Source organism: Borostomias antarcticus, assembly GCF_949987555.1.
Source record: "Borostomias antarcticus genome assembly, chromosome: 29".
Lineage (NCBI taxonomy): Eukaryota > Metazoa > Chordata > Actinopteri > Stomiiformes > Stomiidae > Borostomias > Borostomias antarcticus.
In genome coordinates, this window is record NC_140262.1 from 4,623,652 (window position 1) to 4,641,190 (window position 17,539).

Below are 17,539 nucleotides of genomic sequence, written 5' to 3' on the forward strand. Positions count from 1 at the left end.
AAACTGCAGTCATGTGAGGTCAGATTCTTAAGTCACTTGATGCACTAGTGTCTTAAAACCAGGCCAGGTCAAGCCTGGCTTATGTGCGTTGGCTGGCTTGTTTCTGTGCGGGACTGGTAGGACGGTAATGTCTGATAAATAAAGATGGGTCTTGTCACCTGGACACATCAGTTCCAATGCGTGAGTGAAATTATGAGTAAAATTATGTTATAGTGATAGTAGTTATGAGTGAAATAATTTTTCAAGAGCCATCCCTTCACGCTGTAAACCTCCGCGAAATTCGGATTCGGATGAAGTTCACGGAGGTTTACAGCGTAAAGGTATGGCTATTGTATGTTCAGTGAAATTAGTACTGTTTATAAGTTACTGTTGTTTCGAAATACAGAAGCGAAAGGACCTATGGTGTTTACAGGACGACTTCAGAGCTTGGAAAGCATTAACCATGTAATTCCTGAACTTGAAATCCACGTATATCATACTTTTTAGAGTTTTTCGAGTGTGCGCATAGCTAGCAACGAGCCAGGATGCGCGCGCCAACGTTATTGACACAGAACTCTGTACTGCACAAAACAGAAATATTTTAACCTGTACTAGTCAGATACATGCCAGGGAAGGCAGGAATAGGGCTAAACATGAAATTCAGTGTCTTATCCTTTAACACTCAACACAAGTGTTACTTACACACAACATTCTTGTGAAAAGGGGTTTGCCAACATACTGTAACGTTTGCAAAAACGAATTAACACAGAACTAGAAAAATTTCCAAATAAGTCTGTAATTCTAAGGAAATAAATCAAAGGGGAACCAATTCAACAGCTGGATATGGAACCGTTCTCAGATCATTTCCTGACCTCTGCAGTAGACGTGTCAGAGCCAGCTGAGTCTGAGTCTCTCAGTGGGAACTAACACGCTGGTATTCATGACAGGATGGAAGAGGAAGCCAACATTATATGTTCTGGTCAGTGACTCAGGTCAACTCACTGACCTCAGACCTGTGTTCATCGAGTTCACAACCTCTCTGATGCGTAGCTCCACAGTGGAATTACGCTCACATTCATCCAGTCATAATTACTGTACAGCACATCACACCGTCACTTAAACCCAATGATGAAACATTCCCATGAACAGATCCATATCTTGGACATTAATGAGCAACAGTCTGTATCTAACAGTTGAATTCAGGAGAGGAGAAGAATATGTACAGTGACAACCAGTGATAGATATTAAAAGTATAACATGCACTACTACAGTCGCAATAATAATAATAATAAAAACAATGGATGTGTTGTACACCAAGTGATCTCTATGGCTTTTAACTGGAGATCACTTGGTGTACAACACATCCATTGTTTTTAACAACGTACATGTCTGATGTTTTTGGTCTGTCCTTATCTTGTATGTTTCTATATGTGTATTGTTGTCTTGTGTTGTTTTTATGGCTGTTTTATGAGCTACGTGGCATTTTAATTTCCTTCGGGATAAATAAAGTGAATCAAATCAAATCAAATCAAATGAAATGCAGAAATATGATGGAGAAATGTAAATTCATGCCAAAGACCGCTTTTATTGTAATACCAGGCAAATATGTCTACAATACAATTACTAAAAAGTAAACATTCAAAGACAGGTTAAAAACCAGAGGATGGAAACAAACATTGAAGAAATAAAATTGACATTGCATGGTACTTAAATACTAAAAACAACCTTTTCCATTGCACTTGAACATCATAAATACAACATATGTATAATATCTTTCTGGAGCAATCATTTATCTTGGTCAAATGTGTGGGTTGTAACTTGGGTACATTCATTTATTCACTATATCCTGGCAAACATGTTCATGTACAGTGAAAATAATGTGCAGAAAAATGAGCACAAAATACAAACTTACAGTATATCTCACTTGTTCAGTTAAAAAAAAAGGATTGAAATAGACAATTTACTGTATTGACAAATGTTGGCCAGCCTCTTTTGTCATACAAATCAAGACTCGGGTATTTAGGACTATAACACTTATATTTAGAAAATAATAATTGAAAATAAAATGTACATATGACCAAACCCCTTTGGATGCGTATATTAAAATATATCAACTTGAATTATGAATGACTCAATCTGAAATACAGTTAACAGTTTCTGTCTTACTCAAACAGTTCCCGTCTTACTCAAACAGTTTCTGTCTTGCTCAAAGATTGTGATCAGGCTGCAACCCTTGTTGCCGCCTTATGAAAGGGGTTCTAGCAGGACTACAGGTGGGATACGTGGGTGTATCAAAGTGCTGTTGCTCTCCTCTTCCCCTTCATCATTTCCTGTTGTTTTTTTTCTATGTCAACAAGCCATGCAACATGACGGAACCAAAAACCTATGTGCATGCATAACAAACTTACCAATCAAATCCATCTCCTATTGCCAAACACTTCTTTGCCAATGGGATGCTACACTTTGCCTGGTTATGTAATAACAGTAACGCTACATGATGGTAATCGTCTATGAGGCAAAGGAAAATGTGACACATCCATACTTGCCTGAAAACATACATGACACATTAACTGTGTACAAATGATATTTTTCTTATAAAAACAATGCGATACTGTATTATCCAACGTCCCACTGGGTGAGAGAGTGGTGCTGAGCATGTGTGTATTCATCTGCTTTTTATTGAGGCTCAGGTCAGCCATTATAGTGAATCACCAAGTCCACGTAGAAATGCACAGCTAACAACCATGACTCCATTTTGTTGACGACATTCAGTCCGTAGTGTTACTTGGAGAGCAGGCAGGGATGAGCTGGAAGGTGCTTTGTAGATGACGCTTAAACATTTTGTTTTTTCATTTTCGCAGATAAGGATTCATATTTTGTCCAGCTCCAGTCTTGGTCCTACAAAAACAAAACAGAAGACGTGACATTATAGACCTTAAAAAACCTCACCAGACTGTTTTTTCACAAGATGATCTTAAAAAAAACTCTTTAAAACTCTTTCAAAACACAAGGACAGGTGAGGGCCAGTCACTATGTGCAATGGTACTTCTTGTGTATGGTACTTCTTGTGTAATTTGCAAATTTGTAACTTGTAAATTGAGTATTGGAGTTGGCAGCAACATTTCACTGTGACTGTACACCATACATAACATGTGACAAATAAAATAATCTTAAATGGCAGATTAAAGGAAAGCAAGGCAACAACGAATCGCTGACAACAGGAAGTCGAGACTAACGAGAAAATCAACAAAACGGATGTGGTGAGCTTGATGCTATCGTGTGTGGTTAGTAACACCCTGATGGCATTGGTGATTTGAATTAGTGTAGCAAAACGATGCTGAGGGAGACTGACTCATTCTCAGTTCAGCTGAAAGACTCGACTCACCACGATGCTTTTAGACTGCTCGTCGGCCGCCTCCTGCATCAGGCTGGTCAGCTGACCCAGCAGCTTCTGGTTCTCCTGGAGCAGCCGTGGGGCGGCATCACTACAGGAGAGAGAGAGAACCAGCGTCTTAACCAGCTAGAACCATCCATCTTCCTCCCTGCAGAGTAAATGGTGAATGGACTGCACTTATATAGCGCTTTTCCACCTTAGCGGCACTCAAAGCGCTTTACAATGGCCTCTCATTCACCCGTTCAAACACACTTTCACACACCGATGGCGGTAGCTGCCATGCAAGGTGCTAACCTGCTCATTGGGAGCAATTTGGGGTTAGGTGTCTTGCTCAAGGACACTCCGACATGTGGACAGTCGGAGCTGGGATTCGAACCAATGACCCTTCGATCACTGAACGACCCGTTCTACCAACTGAGCTACAGCCGCCCCGGAGCGGTGATGAGCATGGAGGTGTTCAGCCCTACCTGTGGTTGGGTCCGGGTTAGCATGGTGCTGTTCAGCCCTACCTGTGGTTGGGTCTGGGTTAGCATGGTGGCGTTCAGCCTTACCTGTGGCTGGGTCCGGGTTAGCATGGTGGTGCTAAGCCTTACCTGTGGCTGGGTCCGGGTTAGCATGGTGGCGTTCAGCCCTACCTGTGGTTGGGTCCGGGTTAGCATGGAGGTGTTCAGCCCTACCTGTGGTTGGGTCCGGGTTAGCATGGTGGCGTTAAGCCTTACCTGTGGCTGGGTCTGGGTTAGCATGGAGGTGTTCAGCCTTACCTGTGGCTGGGTCCGGGTTAGCATGGTGGTGCTAAGCCTTACCTGTGGCTGGGTCCGGGTTAGCATGGTGGCGTTCAGCCCTACCTGTGGTTGGGTCTGGGTTAGCATGGTGGCGTTCAGCCCTACCTGTGGCTGGGTCCGGGTTAGCATGGTGGTGCTAAGCCCTACCTGTGGTCCGGGTTAGCATGGTGGCGTTCAGCCCTACCTGTGGTTGGGTCCGGGTAAGGAGGTGAGGGGGTGAGGGGCGCTGAGCGGCTGGGCTGACTGGGACCACTGGGACACCTGAAGGGGGTTGGATGACTCCGGGCTGGACGCCATCGAGCTCCGTGTGGAATTCTGAGCCTGGCGAGCACGATTATTATGAGAAACAGGAAACAGAATGAACTGGTTATGTTAAGGGGCGCGGTGCGCGGGCTGCACTTACGCAGGCGATCTTCAGTAAGTGCCAAAACTCTCTCTGTCTCTTTATCTGCATCTGCATCACGGTGTTGTCGGCGTCTTTGATGTCCTCCAGGGTCTTCTCGATCCGGGGGAACAGGTCGATGATCTTCTGCTTGCTGAGCAGGATCTTACTACAGGGGGGAGAAGAGGAACAGACACAACCTCATCTGGGGAAGTTGGGAACCTTATCGTGTCGGCCATCTTGATTTGGATCACCCGGGTCCCTCCCTGACGTGTGGGACGTACCTGAGGTGTGTGTACAGGTCTCTCAGAACTTTATCCTGGTTCTGGACCGTCTTGATGATGGCTTTGACCATCTCGGAGCTGTCGCTGCTCACATCCGGCTCCGGGACTGAGGGGGAAAATGATAAAATCAATAGCACAAAACCTACTTAAAGCTGCATGTCCGTAGGTTGCAGATCCAATTAGATCGTCCAGATGGCCGAGGCCCTGTTGAAACGTGGTAGTGTGCGGCGACATCATCTCTTTACCTCTGCATTTCATCTTCAGCTGCTTGTAGAGCTCGATGGCTTTCTCCTCTCTGCAACGACGGGTAAAAATGATCAGAAGTCAAAATCGATTCCATAAAATGCTACAGGATTCAGCAGGGTTGAAACCGCGGGCCTGGGTAGCTACAAAACCTCACAGGAAATTCAGGAGCCAAATGTGATCAAGACCCCCTTCTCATCCGTTTAGGTTTATCTCCCTCAGATAGGGGGAGCCTTGGTGATTGTGGGCGGAGAGCGAGGGCGGTGCGTCATCCCTAACCCGACGGGTACACTCACTGCTGTTCCATCACGTCTCCTTGACGACGAGCGTAGGGGCTCCTCTGCAGCTCCACGATCTCCGAGTGCAGCGACATGATCTCCTCGTCCAAGTGGCTCACCTCTGCCACCTAGAGGACACGGCGGAGACATGCACACTTCAGAACAGGGCTCAGTCAGGAGAGACGCCTGGGTAGATGCAGTGTTCTTTTTAATACAGTCAGGTCTATTTTGACCGCTAATATAAATAGAATCTACTAATAATAAAAGCAGTCAGTCAAGGTCTAACGTTACCTGCGCGAACGCTGCGGCCTTTTCCTCGTTCTCCTGCCAGGCCCTCAACATCTTCTCTGAAGCTTTGAAGCAAAAACAAATAACAACCAAAAATGAGCAACACTGATATTTACAATTTAATTTTGTTTCCTTTTGTATTTTCTTTCTGTAACTATGCATTTTTAAATTATGCTGCCGTTTGTCTTGGCCAGGTCTCCCTTGAAAGAGATTCTTAATCTCAATGCATGTTTTCCCACTCTGAGTCAAATTCACAGACTTTTTCCTGGACTTTCCGTGACTGAAAAGCTCAATTTCCATGACGAACGGAATGAAAAATCAAGCAACTATAACAAGCACTCACGCAATATGGGAAATTCATGAAATAACCTGATAAAGAAAATACTGCATGTTTAATATAACATTTTGATAAATCGCAACTAAAATGTAAAACATGTTACAAACAAAATTCCCCGATATTCCAGAAATTCCATAACCATTGGGAGTCAATGGGACTCTTCTGGTTAAAAATAAATAAATAAATAAGCACAACACACATGGAAATTCCTCTGGCGTCAGCCAGGATCACTCACATATCCCATAGTGCATCTGGTCGCTGTACTTCTCCAGATCGTATTGGATGCTGCTCTTGAAGAAGTCCAGCTTGGCCTTCAGCTGCTGGGAGAAGCCGAACATGCTGTTTTTGCACCTGGTCAGGTGCGTGTTGTAGCGGAGGAGACTTAGCCTGGAGCAGACGGAAGGAGAGCAAGAGGGTTCAGGGCACGGAAAGCAAAGCTGATCAACTTCTTCTTTCGTTCGGTTATGTACACAATTTGTGATAAGCAGGGCTGTACCCGACTCTGGATTTTGTGAGTCGAATCAGATTTGCCTGTTCAAACCAGAGATTCGATGATTCGTTTATTAATTCGTTCCTCCTTTTTCCCCCCTAGGCTGAGGGCAGACCGCGGGAGTCGGGACAGCTGTCAAACTCGCAGGCAGCACAATAAAAGATTCCTACAGTATCGTTCTTGCTAAACATGCGTCACCTCTTGATTGCTGATGGAAAGTTTTATAGTGGCGTATTTTTGATGTCTTCTTTGTGCAGGTGAACTTACATGGCGGCCCTCTGGCCCTGGAACAGTCTGCTGTAGTCCTCCTTCAGCCCACAGATGTAGCTCACCGCCTCCCCCCACACCTTCTTCAGCAGGACCAGGGGCAGCTGCGTCTTGGCGTCCCTCACTGCAGCGGACGGGACAGAAAACATTAACAGAACAACCGCACTGAGACCGTTGTGGCAGTACTGAGAGTGAGAGAAAGGGTAGGACGTGAGCCTGAGAGAACAAGCACGTGCCAGCAGTTGCCAATGGGTCCAGCTAGGGGGCGCTCACCGATTGTGTTGACTTTGTCCGGCAGCTGCCTGGCGCTCAAGGGCCCAGAGTACTTGGTGAGGCTCTTGTCAAAAAGGTAGACGATGTAACTGTCCCAGCCCCTCTACTCAAAAAAAACAAACAAAAAACAGAAAACATTTTTTTAATAGGTAGCCAATGGCAGCACGGCACTAGCCGTCAAACTATCTTGACAGGACTGTGGCCAACAGAAGGATCCTTACCACCCCGTCTAAGACGCACTGAGCGGCCGGCTTCCTGGGGTCCAGCGAGACCCCGGTCTCCTGAAGCAGCTCCTGGTGAACCAGCTCGATCTTGGTCTCCGCCTCGATGCGCTTCTGCAGGCTGTGGAGGCTCTCCTCGGGGGCCAGCTGGAAGGAGTGGACCTGGGCCGTGGTCATGTTCAGAATGTGGACGACCTGCCGGAGAACCAAAAAAGTGTGAACGATGAGGAGAATCAAATCAAACTTTATTTGTATAGTGCATTTCATACACAGAGGCAACACAATGCACTTTACAGAGAGCATAGGCATAGATCCCACGCCTACATATTCCAGAGGGAAGCAAAAAAACAGTTTCACCCGAGGGCCAGAAAAGTGATCTGTAAAAATTCTTCCCTGACCTCTCTCAACCAGACGATCGAGCAAGCTCCTGGAAAATGTCTGTCTATTGGCTAAGAACATATCCAGAGCAGTAAACATGGGCTAGATACTTCATAAGAGAGACATGACTAACAGGAGAGTGCACAAATAGTTACAGAGAAGTTGCCTACATGGTCGGCCATTATGTGTTAGCTATCCCTGTAGTCTCTAATATGATATTTAAGTGAATCGTATAACAAAGCACAGCAAGCACTTAGCAGAACACAAGTGAGAGGGTCATTCTTACAGAGGATGATATTATCAGCTTGCGAGACTAAATATAAATGAAACCCTGACAGAGGAGAAAGTGCTGGCGTTTGAAAGCCTTCGGCCGGATCAGGAGTGACGCCGGACTCACCTTCATGCTCAGAATCTGCTCCAGGACATCGAAGCAGGGGGGTTTCTTGTTGTCAGGGTTGATCTGGCCTCCCCTCTGGACAGGGTCCCATTTCAGCATCAGCTGCAGCAGCGCCTCCATCGGCTCCAGCAGAGTCCTGCAGGAGGTGTCGCGGTCATTTAGGTCCCACACTCATTCAGTACAGGGGTGCAAACTCACCAGGGGTGAAAACGGTGACAAAGATGCGAACCCCCTAGGGGGGGGGGGGGGTCTGGGGGCATGCCCCCCCAGGAAGAATTGTTTTAAATATCAGCTTTAAAATGTGGATTAACAGTGGATTTTAGCATGAAGATGTATGGATGTGTCACGGTCAGTGGGAAGCACTGCCATTTTTATTTTCTCCCTGCATCTTTTCAGGCGCTGGTCTCTCTTTTGGCTCCTGCTGTTGGTCTCACTTACGGTGAATTTCACCGAAAGGTGACAAGTTTGCACCCGTGCTCATAGGTAAGAAACAAATAACCACATCCTCTTATCTACACATATATAGTCAGCAACAAATATCTGGGTTGAGCTCCGTTCGAAGTAAGACGATGGCAGATGACACAGACCTGCTGAGGTTGTTGGGGTACGGTAGATGCATAGAGAAGCGGACCTCCCCGTTCATATCCTCCACGGCCATGATGTCCTTCGGACCCTTGTTCCGGACTTTGCTGGCCCTGAGAACAAGACAACGATTAATAACAGTCAAAAAAAGAAATGCAGGGAAAGAGTTCACCTGTTTCAACCTCAATCTCATTTCCCTCTCACGCTGAGGAGCAATGATCATCTCATCCACCTACCACTGAACAGGCTGGATCATCTCATCCACCTACCACTGAACAAGCTGGATCATCTCATCCACCTACCACTGAACAAGCTGGATCATCTCATCCACCCACCACTGAACAGCCTGGATCTTCTCATCCACCTACCACTGAACAAGCTGGATCTTCTCATCCACCTACCACTGAACAAGCTGGATCTTCTCATCCACCTACCACTGAACAAGCTGGATCTTCTCATCCACCTACCACTGAACAAGCTGGATCATCTCATCCACCTACCACTGAACAAGCTGGATCATCTCATCCACCTACCACTGAACAAGCTGGATCTTCTCATCCACCTACCACTGAACAGCCTGGATCTTCTCATCCACCTACCACTGAACAGCCTGGATCTTCTCATCCACCTACCACTGAACAGGCTGGATCTTCTCATCCACCTACCACTGAACAGCCTGGATCTCATCCACCTACCACTGAACAGCCTGGATCTTCTCATCCACCTACCACTGAACAAGCTGGATCTTCTCATCCACCTACCACTGAACAGCCTGGATCTTCTCATCCACCTACCACTGAACAACCTGGATCTTCTCATCCACCTACCACTGAACAGCCTGGATCTTCTCATCCACCTACCACTGAACAAGCTGGATCTCATCCACCTACCACTGAACAAGCTGGATCTTCTCATCCACCTACCACTGAACAGCCTGGATCTTCTCATCCACCTACCACTGAACAAGCTGGATCATCTCATCCACCTACCACTGAACAGGCTGGATCATCTCATCCACCTACCACTGAACAGGCTGGATCATCTCATCCACCTACCACTGGACAGCCTGGATCTTCTCATCCACCTACCACTGAACAACCTGGATCATCTCATCCACCTACCACTGAACAGGCTGGATCATCTCATCCACCTAACACTGAACCGCCTGGATCATCTCATCCACCTACCACTGAACAAGCTGGATCTCATCCACCTACCACTGAACAACCTGGATCTTCTCATCCACCTACCACTGAACAACCTGGATCTTCTCATCCACCTACCACTGAACAGCCTGGATCTTCTCATCCACCTATCACTGAACAGGCTGGATCTTCTCATCCATCTACCACTGAAGAGCCTGGATCTTCTCATCCACCTACCACTGAACAAGCTGGATCATCTCATCCACCTACCACTGAACAGCCTGGATCTTCTCATCCACCTACCACTGAACAGCCTGGATCATCTCATCCACCTACCACTGAACAAGCTGGATCATCTCATCCACCTACCACTGAACAGCCTGGATCATCTCATACACCTACCACTGAACAAGCTGGATCTTCTCATCCACCTACCACTGAACAAGCTGGATCATCTCATCCACCTACCACTGAACAGGCTGGATCATCTCATCCACCTACCACTGAACAGGCTGGATCTTCTCATCCACCTACCACTGAACAAGCTGGATCTTCTCATCCACCTACCACTGAACAAGCTGGATCTTCTCATCCACCTACCACTGAACAAGCTGGATCATCTCATCCACCTACCACTGAACAAGCTGGATCATCTCATCCACCTACCACTGAACAAGCTGGATCTTCTCATCCACCTACCACTGAACAAGCTGGATCATCTCATCCACCTACCACTGAACAAGCTGGATCATCTCATCCACCTACCACTGAACAAGCTGGATCATCTCATCCACCTACCACTGAACAGCCTGGATCTTCTCATCCACCTACCACTGAACAGCCTGGATCTCATCCACCTACCACTGAACAGCCTGGATCTCATCCACCTACCACTGAACAGCCTGGATCTCATCCACCTACCACTGAACAGCCTGGATCTTCTCATCCACCTACCACTGAACAACCTGGATCTTCTCATCCACCTACCACTGAACAAGCTGGATCATCTCATCCACCTACCACTGAACAGGTTGGAACAAGCTGGATCATCTCATCCACCTACCACTGAACAAGCTGGATCATCTCATCCACCTACCACTGAACAGCCTGGATCTTCTCATCCACCTACCACTGAACAGCCTGGATCTCATCCACCTACCACTGAACAGCCTGGATCTCATCCACCTACCACTGAACAGCCTGGATCTCATCCACCTACCACTGAACAGCCTGGATCTTCTCATCCACCTACCACTGAACAACCTGGATCTTCTCATCCACCTACCACTGAACAAGCTGGATCATCTCATCCACCTACCACTGAACAGGTTGGATCTTCTCATCCACCTACCACTGAACAGGCTGGAGGTTGTGAAGGAAAGGGCGGAAACCACAGCTGCATTCAAATATCATCGTGCCAAAACTCCAGTAGTCCACAGTGACGGTATACGGCTTGTTCTCAAACAGCTCAGGAGCCTTAGGAAGACAAGAGGTCAAAAGAATACTTAAAGGCAATTCCTGTTCCACCAACATTATCTAAATAAACGTACTGGTAGAGTACTTGTGTCTGATTTGGGATATATGCTTACCAGGTACTGGAGTGTGCCCACAAACGAGGTGCAGAGACTACCTTGATCCAAGTCTTTCGCATAGCCCAGGTCAATGATTTTGTGGACCAACTGAAACAATATAAGTCATACATTGGAAGATGGTCAGAGGAACAGTACTTGAAATGTGTCCAGTGAGCTGACTGATATTGTCTTACTGTAGGCAGGTTACCTTTCCATTGATATCCTGCAGAACTATGTTTTCCGGTTTAAGGTCCCTGTGTATGATCTTGTTTTCATGTAAATACTGGATGCCTAATCCTGTAACACACCACCCGTCTCAGAAACACTCTGTATGCAATGTGATACGGCTCCTAACGTGTCACATATAAGGAAATATTATAACACATACCGACATCATTGAGAAGAGAGAGCACTTCACTCTCTTGTAACCCACAGCAGTTTTCCGGCTTGCTCAGCATCTGGATAATTCAACCATACATAAACTGTACAAACATATTTATGAACATGACGAGTCTTTTGAGGCCAGATGACCCTCCTCAAGGTCCTCACCTTTCTTAGGTCTCCTTTGGAGCAGTACTCCATAGCCAGCAGTGGAAGATCATTTAAGGCAATGTGCTTCATCTCCTCTGGCACATCTCTGGCCGTCACTACGTTGAGATGATTCAACCTGGATCAAATCAATCAATCAATCAAAGCTTTATTTGTATAGCGCATTTCATACCCAGAGGCAACACAATGCGCTTTACAGAGAACAAGGGAGGTGGGCATACGACCCACCCCTACATATTCCAGAGGGAAGCAAAAAAAAACAGTAATCACCCGGGGGCCAGATAAGTGAGCTGTAAAAAATTCTTCCCTGACCCCTCTCAACAAGGCGATCGGGCAAGCTCCAGGAGTATGTTTGTCTACCAGCTAAGAACATTAATAAAGCAATAAATAACATTAAATTACATGGATGTAGGGGAGGGGAAAAGAACAACACTACACTCAACTCCAAGATCCAGGACATCCAGAAACGACTGTTTACCAAGCAACACACCTCGCATGCAAGACACACACGGCAAAGTTGTACAAACTTTTTCATGATCTGAATCTCTCGGCTCCATCTGTCTTTATTTCTCGGCGTCAACTCCAGACGGCACATTTTCACGGCTAGTTTTTCATTTGTGTCCTAGGAATGATGAGAAAAAGCAAAGGAATCAACATCCTATCTGAGAAATATTTACTTGATAACCTGATAAACACGTTGTCATTGGGTGGTCATACTGCTGGATGTGGAGACATCATAAGACAAATAGGCCATTCCAAGACAAATACCAAAGAATATGTACTGAACCAGGATCAGTACCCAAACAGAGAGATTGGTATTAACTACTCTTGCAAACATCAGTTAAAATGGTCAGTATGAATAAAGAGTGACTGACAACCTGTAAATCAGTAGAGTAAACACCTGACTTTTCAACTGTGTTGAAAGAAATGGCTGCACAACATCCCTTCAATCAATTCAAAACATTCAGGTATAGGATTATAGCTGTTAATTTCCAGCAAGCTAGAGCATGAATATATGAACAACTTACATGATGTTGATAGAGGTAGACGTGGGCAAAGCCCCCCATGCCCAACCTCTCCTTCAACTCCCAGTCTCCACAGTTCTGATTCTGTCTGAAAGGAGGCTTCTCCATTGTGCACTGTTCAAACATAAATTAGGATTATAATAGAGGATAAGAGAGTTTTAGATCAAGATTAACAGGTAGGCTCAACGCATTTCCAGACGTGGACAAGCAAGATAACTCTACATAAGGTCGAGTTATCAAGTTAGCTACAGTTAATAACCCTAACCCGTTAATACATTAACACAGACAGATGGTTGATCAAAAATGTCTTATTTGCATGAGCGTTATGCTGCTCTGGAACAGACAAAACCCAATAACTTGCTAGTTAAATAGTTAGCAGGCTGAGTTAGCTAGTGCACCAGATTTAGCCTAGCAAGTGAGCTAGCTGCCAAACAAACGTTAGCAGGCTAACTCACTGAGCCAGGCTAGCTAACATCATCCGCACACGAGACACATGAGATCTGGCTCCTGAATTTCATGTTAAAGCTTGAGTACCAGCTAAAACAAAGACAGCAGTCCTCATCAGCCTGTGTGTTTCATGGCAGTTTGCATGTTTGCTGCGAATCTCAGTTGTAAACAGACCATGTTGACAGCTAGCTTAGCCTAGCTAGCTAGCTTTAGCCTAGTGCCACCGAATGACAGCTGTGAGCGTCAGCTAAAGCTACGAAATGGTGATTAAGTCGTCGTTAACTACAGCAATCATCACGTAATCATTATAATTAATAGTTATACACGTTACTTTGCGGTTTTATGTCAGGATCATCGGCCGTGTTCTTGACTCTGCTCAGGAATGAGTACTTTCCTAGATAGGAGGTATGACGTCTTCTTCTTCTTCTGTGGTTTTATGGCGGTTGTTGGCAACTAACATCTGATGGTGCGCTGGATATGACGTCACCCCCCTCCCTCCACCCAAAAAGAAACGGGGGTGTCGCTATTAACCTAATAGTTCTTTTAGCAAAATTTCACATTCACAAATCCAAATTTACTAACTCTAAACCCCTGTTCAAAATTCTAGAAAATGAAACCAAACAATACATAAAGACTATTTTTTCCTCCAATAATAAGAAGGCTACGAAGACAGTGAGTTTGTGCACCTTCTTTGATTTGTTTGTATGAAAGGCTTGATGTATGTACCCTGGCTCTTGTATTATTTTTAAATTTGTTTTATTTAATTATTTGTATTGATTGATTGTTGCTAATTTGTATTGTTTTGTACTGTACATTTCGTACTGTTTTGTACCTTGATTAATAAAGATTTATAAAAAAATAAAAAATAAAATAAAAAAAACGGGGGTGTCGCGAGTGTAACATTGAATGAAGTTTTTGGGATGACTACGTGATCTTGGAATGATCATATTATATATTTACAGTTTATAGCCTACAAAAAACCCATAGACCCTATTCCACGAGTTATCCTCAAAAGCAAGTTATTATTTTTATTTAGATTATGATCTTGGAATTTCCTATTGGGGATGGCCGCATCTTTTTGAGTTGACATAATGTGACTTGTAGCTGACGCACTTATCTCACTCTTGAATTGGTAATTTACCGTGTTTTAAAGGGATAGTTCAGTCCAAAACCTTACTTCCTGGTGTTTTGTATGATAATGGTACATTGGGGCACTGTGTGAACACCATGGAACTATCAAATGAGTGTTTTCTTTAGTTTTGGAGAGCTAGACGATTTATTTTTTTAGTCACATTTTCAGCTAGTTTTGTTTGTGAAGTCCCAAAACATGACGTCACTGGGACCACTCCCCCATCCACGCCCACAAAAGAAACCAGGCCAGGCCCAGCCTGGCTTATGTGCGTTGGCTGGCTTGTTTCTGTGCAGGACTGGTAGGACGGTAATGTCTGATAAATAAAGATGGGTCTTGTCACCTGGATGCGACCTAACAATATCCCTTTAAACTTGATATTTGACAGAAACAATGCAATGACACAGGTCACCTTTTGAAACACTTTTATTTTTCCTCTACGCCTCCCAAAAAGAAAAGCTCATTATACAAACAATATCTCCGTACAGAGGTGAGTTTTAACAGGTTGTTGACACATGTAGAGCTAAAATAAGATGTGTCTCATTTGCAGAAGTCTCAGAACAATGAAATTAACCCCTACTGTTGCATGTCACAGTTTTCAGTGAGCTGCTGGTATGGTTTCTATATCATATCAGCATAAAATAGCATTAAATACAACACCACTTCCTCCATTCAGATTGATCATAAAAAAAGAAAAAATAACATGGCCATGACCTGAAGGACAACAATGTTGATCTACTGTAATAACATTAACCTTTCATTAAATACTTAACATAATAGAAAGGAAAGCAGACCATAATACCTCATGCTTATATACATGTCACATTCGGAAGTGCTGGCTGGGAATGGGTTGAACAAAACACTAGTGTCTTCCATTTCAGCAGCACAGACTCACCACAGAGAACCAGCGGTTTCCATGCAAACCAGTGCCATGGAGATCCTGCGGCTGCTCTGTGATGTCAGAGGGGGGGAGGGGCTGACACCACCTACCTGGTGATAAATGACGGCATCACAAGCCATCTCTGCGCGCCTCACTCTCCCGCACGGCTGGTGGCTTGGACAGGACAGGCTGTGCAGTTGTGTGACAGAGTGGACGAGACGAGAGGCTGCCTGCTGCATTCAAAGGATGCATTTTCAACACTGAAGTTCCCTTTCTTTAAAGGGCTCGGCCATCGCCCCACCCTCCACTATCAATGTCCGTCAGAAGACCGAGGAAGGCGTCCTGACGGAGACCACCCTTGGACAGTTTGGCCACAGTAGGACGCCAGTGTCAAAAACTATCAATAAATACAAGCATCAAGCAATACAGTAACAGAATCACAGCCGTAACAGAGTTACATAACAATTAAAGGTTTGTCATCAGTTCATAGGAACAATATACACATACAGTTAACTGATGAAGGCAGCTTTCAAAATGGATGATCTGGAGAGTGATAACAGTTGAGATGATCGGGACAGGAGGCAGAGAGGGATCGTCAGAGGGAGATGAAGAGGAGGAACGAGGAAGGAGAAGGATAGTGAGGAGAGAGAGGGGAGGGGGAGATTAGAGGGAGGAGGAGATGATGGACAGATGAGGGAAAAATCACAAACGAGGGATGACAAAGGACAAGAGGCAAGTACACCATGCTAAAGTTAGATAGAACGTTCAATTAGCGGTTCTAAAATCGTACAAAAGACATACATTGGGATAACAATAGGCGCGGGCCGCAGCTGGAGGTGCGTGACTCCCGACTTCACACATTATATAAATGTGCTGCTCGGAATATTATCCTCTGCCTCTGTCACATTCTCTAAATAGAACAGCAGGCCGTTCTGGTCACAGCATGCACACAATGACATTCATGTACCTCACAGCATGGCGGACATGTGACGCGCACACACACACGCACACACACGTTCATGACATTGATGTGATCTATATAGCACAGCAGGAACCCTCGTCAAGACGGATTGAAGCCCACAGTAGCCACTTCTCCCAGTGTTGGGCAGGACAGGTGTAGCAGGTGATGCGGCTGAAAGGTAACTGAATGTCCACAGCGCCCTCTGCTGGTACAATGCTGGCATTACAGCTGTTCAGCGTACTGTGGTGGAGAACGGCTATCCCTTAGTTGTATACTTTAACAGTTCAAATAATTACACTATTTGGCATACAGGACTGAATTTAGAACTGAAGGCATGTCATGACAAAATGGCTGTTGTACATTTTCCCTAACTATGATATTCCAACCAGTAAATGCTCATTCTTTCCACATCCCGTATGTTTCTTGTTACAATAACAAAACACAAATCTCTGAACATCAAAAGAGCCCCTGGAGTGAATAATTCTAGCACTTTAGTCTACTCCAGATGGTTGACATGTGATTTTGATTCTGGTGTATTCCCACTTCACTAGATCACATTTCTTGTCATGTTTAGGCAGTCTTTTAATACCTATTGTATATTGTGTTAGTGCCTTTGTAGCCCCTTCACACACAGGCAGCTTTTATTTTAAATACAAGGAATGTTGTCTCTGTATTCATTCTATGCATGTTCACGAGGATGTTTAGAATATATTGTAAACTACATATATAATGTATCATACAATATAAGCACATATCGAGTTACTATAAGACATATCCCATGTTTACAATGAATATGAATTAACATATTCCTTTATATTCTTTGCATTATATTTCTTCATACACTTGACATACAGTATATAACATTACACAGGAGGTGGAGGAGTATGTTCACCATCAACAAACCGTTGTAAAATACCGTAAAAATATTGAAAAACAATAACATTCAAGGTGTGCCTGGTGAGTGTTAAAACAGGGCTTATAAACGAGTGCCTATAAGTATACACACAGATTACATGGGGGGGAAAAGACATGTCAATACACTAGTGTGAAGAAAAGGACTACACAACCCATCAAACCTTGCTGCCGTCTTTTTTTTTCCCCCCCCCAAAGAAGAAAAGGCGTAGAAGAAGCGACGGCGCTCGAGGCAGGCATGCGGACCACTTGAGAAAACAACGACCAGCCAAGAAGAAAGAAGGAACACGGGCTCACCGCAAGACAGAAAGGCAAAAAAGCGAGAGGCTCCGAAAACCCCCCCCC

At 44.9% G+C, this 17,539-nt stretch overlaps 1 protein-coding gene across 1 annotated transcript; it reads right to left on the reverse strand.

Moving 5' to 3' along the window:
• Positions 1–1,649: 1,649 nt before the first annotated feature.
• Positions 1,650–13,729, reverse strand: LOC311326773 (inhibitor of nuclear factor kappa-B kinase subunit alpha-like). The gene is made up of 22 exons (XM_084459731.1): positions 13,644–13,729; positions 12,869–12,979; positions 12,368–12,462; positions 11,841–11,958; positions 11,680–11,749; positions 11,500–11,588; positions 11,310–11,399; positions 11,072–11,196; positions 8,581–8,688; positions 7,994–8,129; positions 7,219–7,413; positions 6,998–7,100; positions 6,725–6,848; positions 6,203–6,354; positions 5,634–5,695; positions 5,361–5,470; positions 5,067–5,116; positions 4,822–4,927; positions 4,559–4,706; positions 4,340–4,476; positions 3,365–3,464; positions 1,650–2,877 (listed from the first exon to the last, which is right to left on the reverse strand). Exons 2-22 carry the CDS (start codon positions 12,971–12,973, stop codon positions 2,812–2,814), a joined length of 2,289 nt encoding a protein of 762 aa, XP_084315857.1. The 5' UTR covers positions 12,974–12,979; positions 13,644–13,729; the 3' UTR covers positions 1,650–2,811.
• Positions 13,730–17,539: the final 3,810 nt, after the last annotated feature.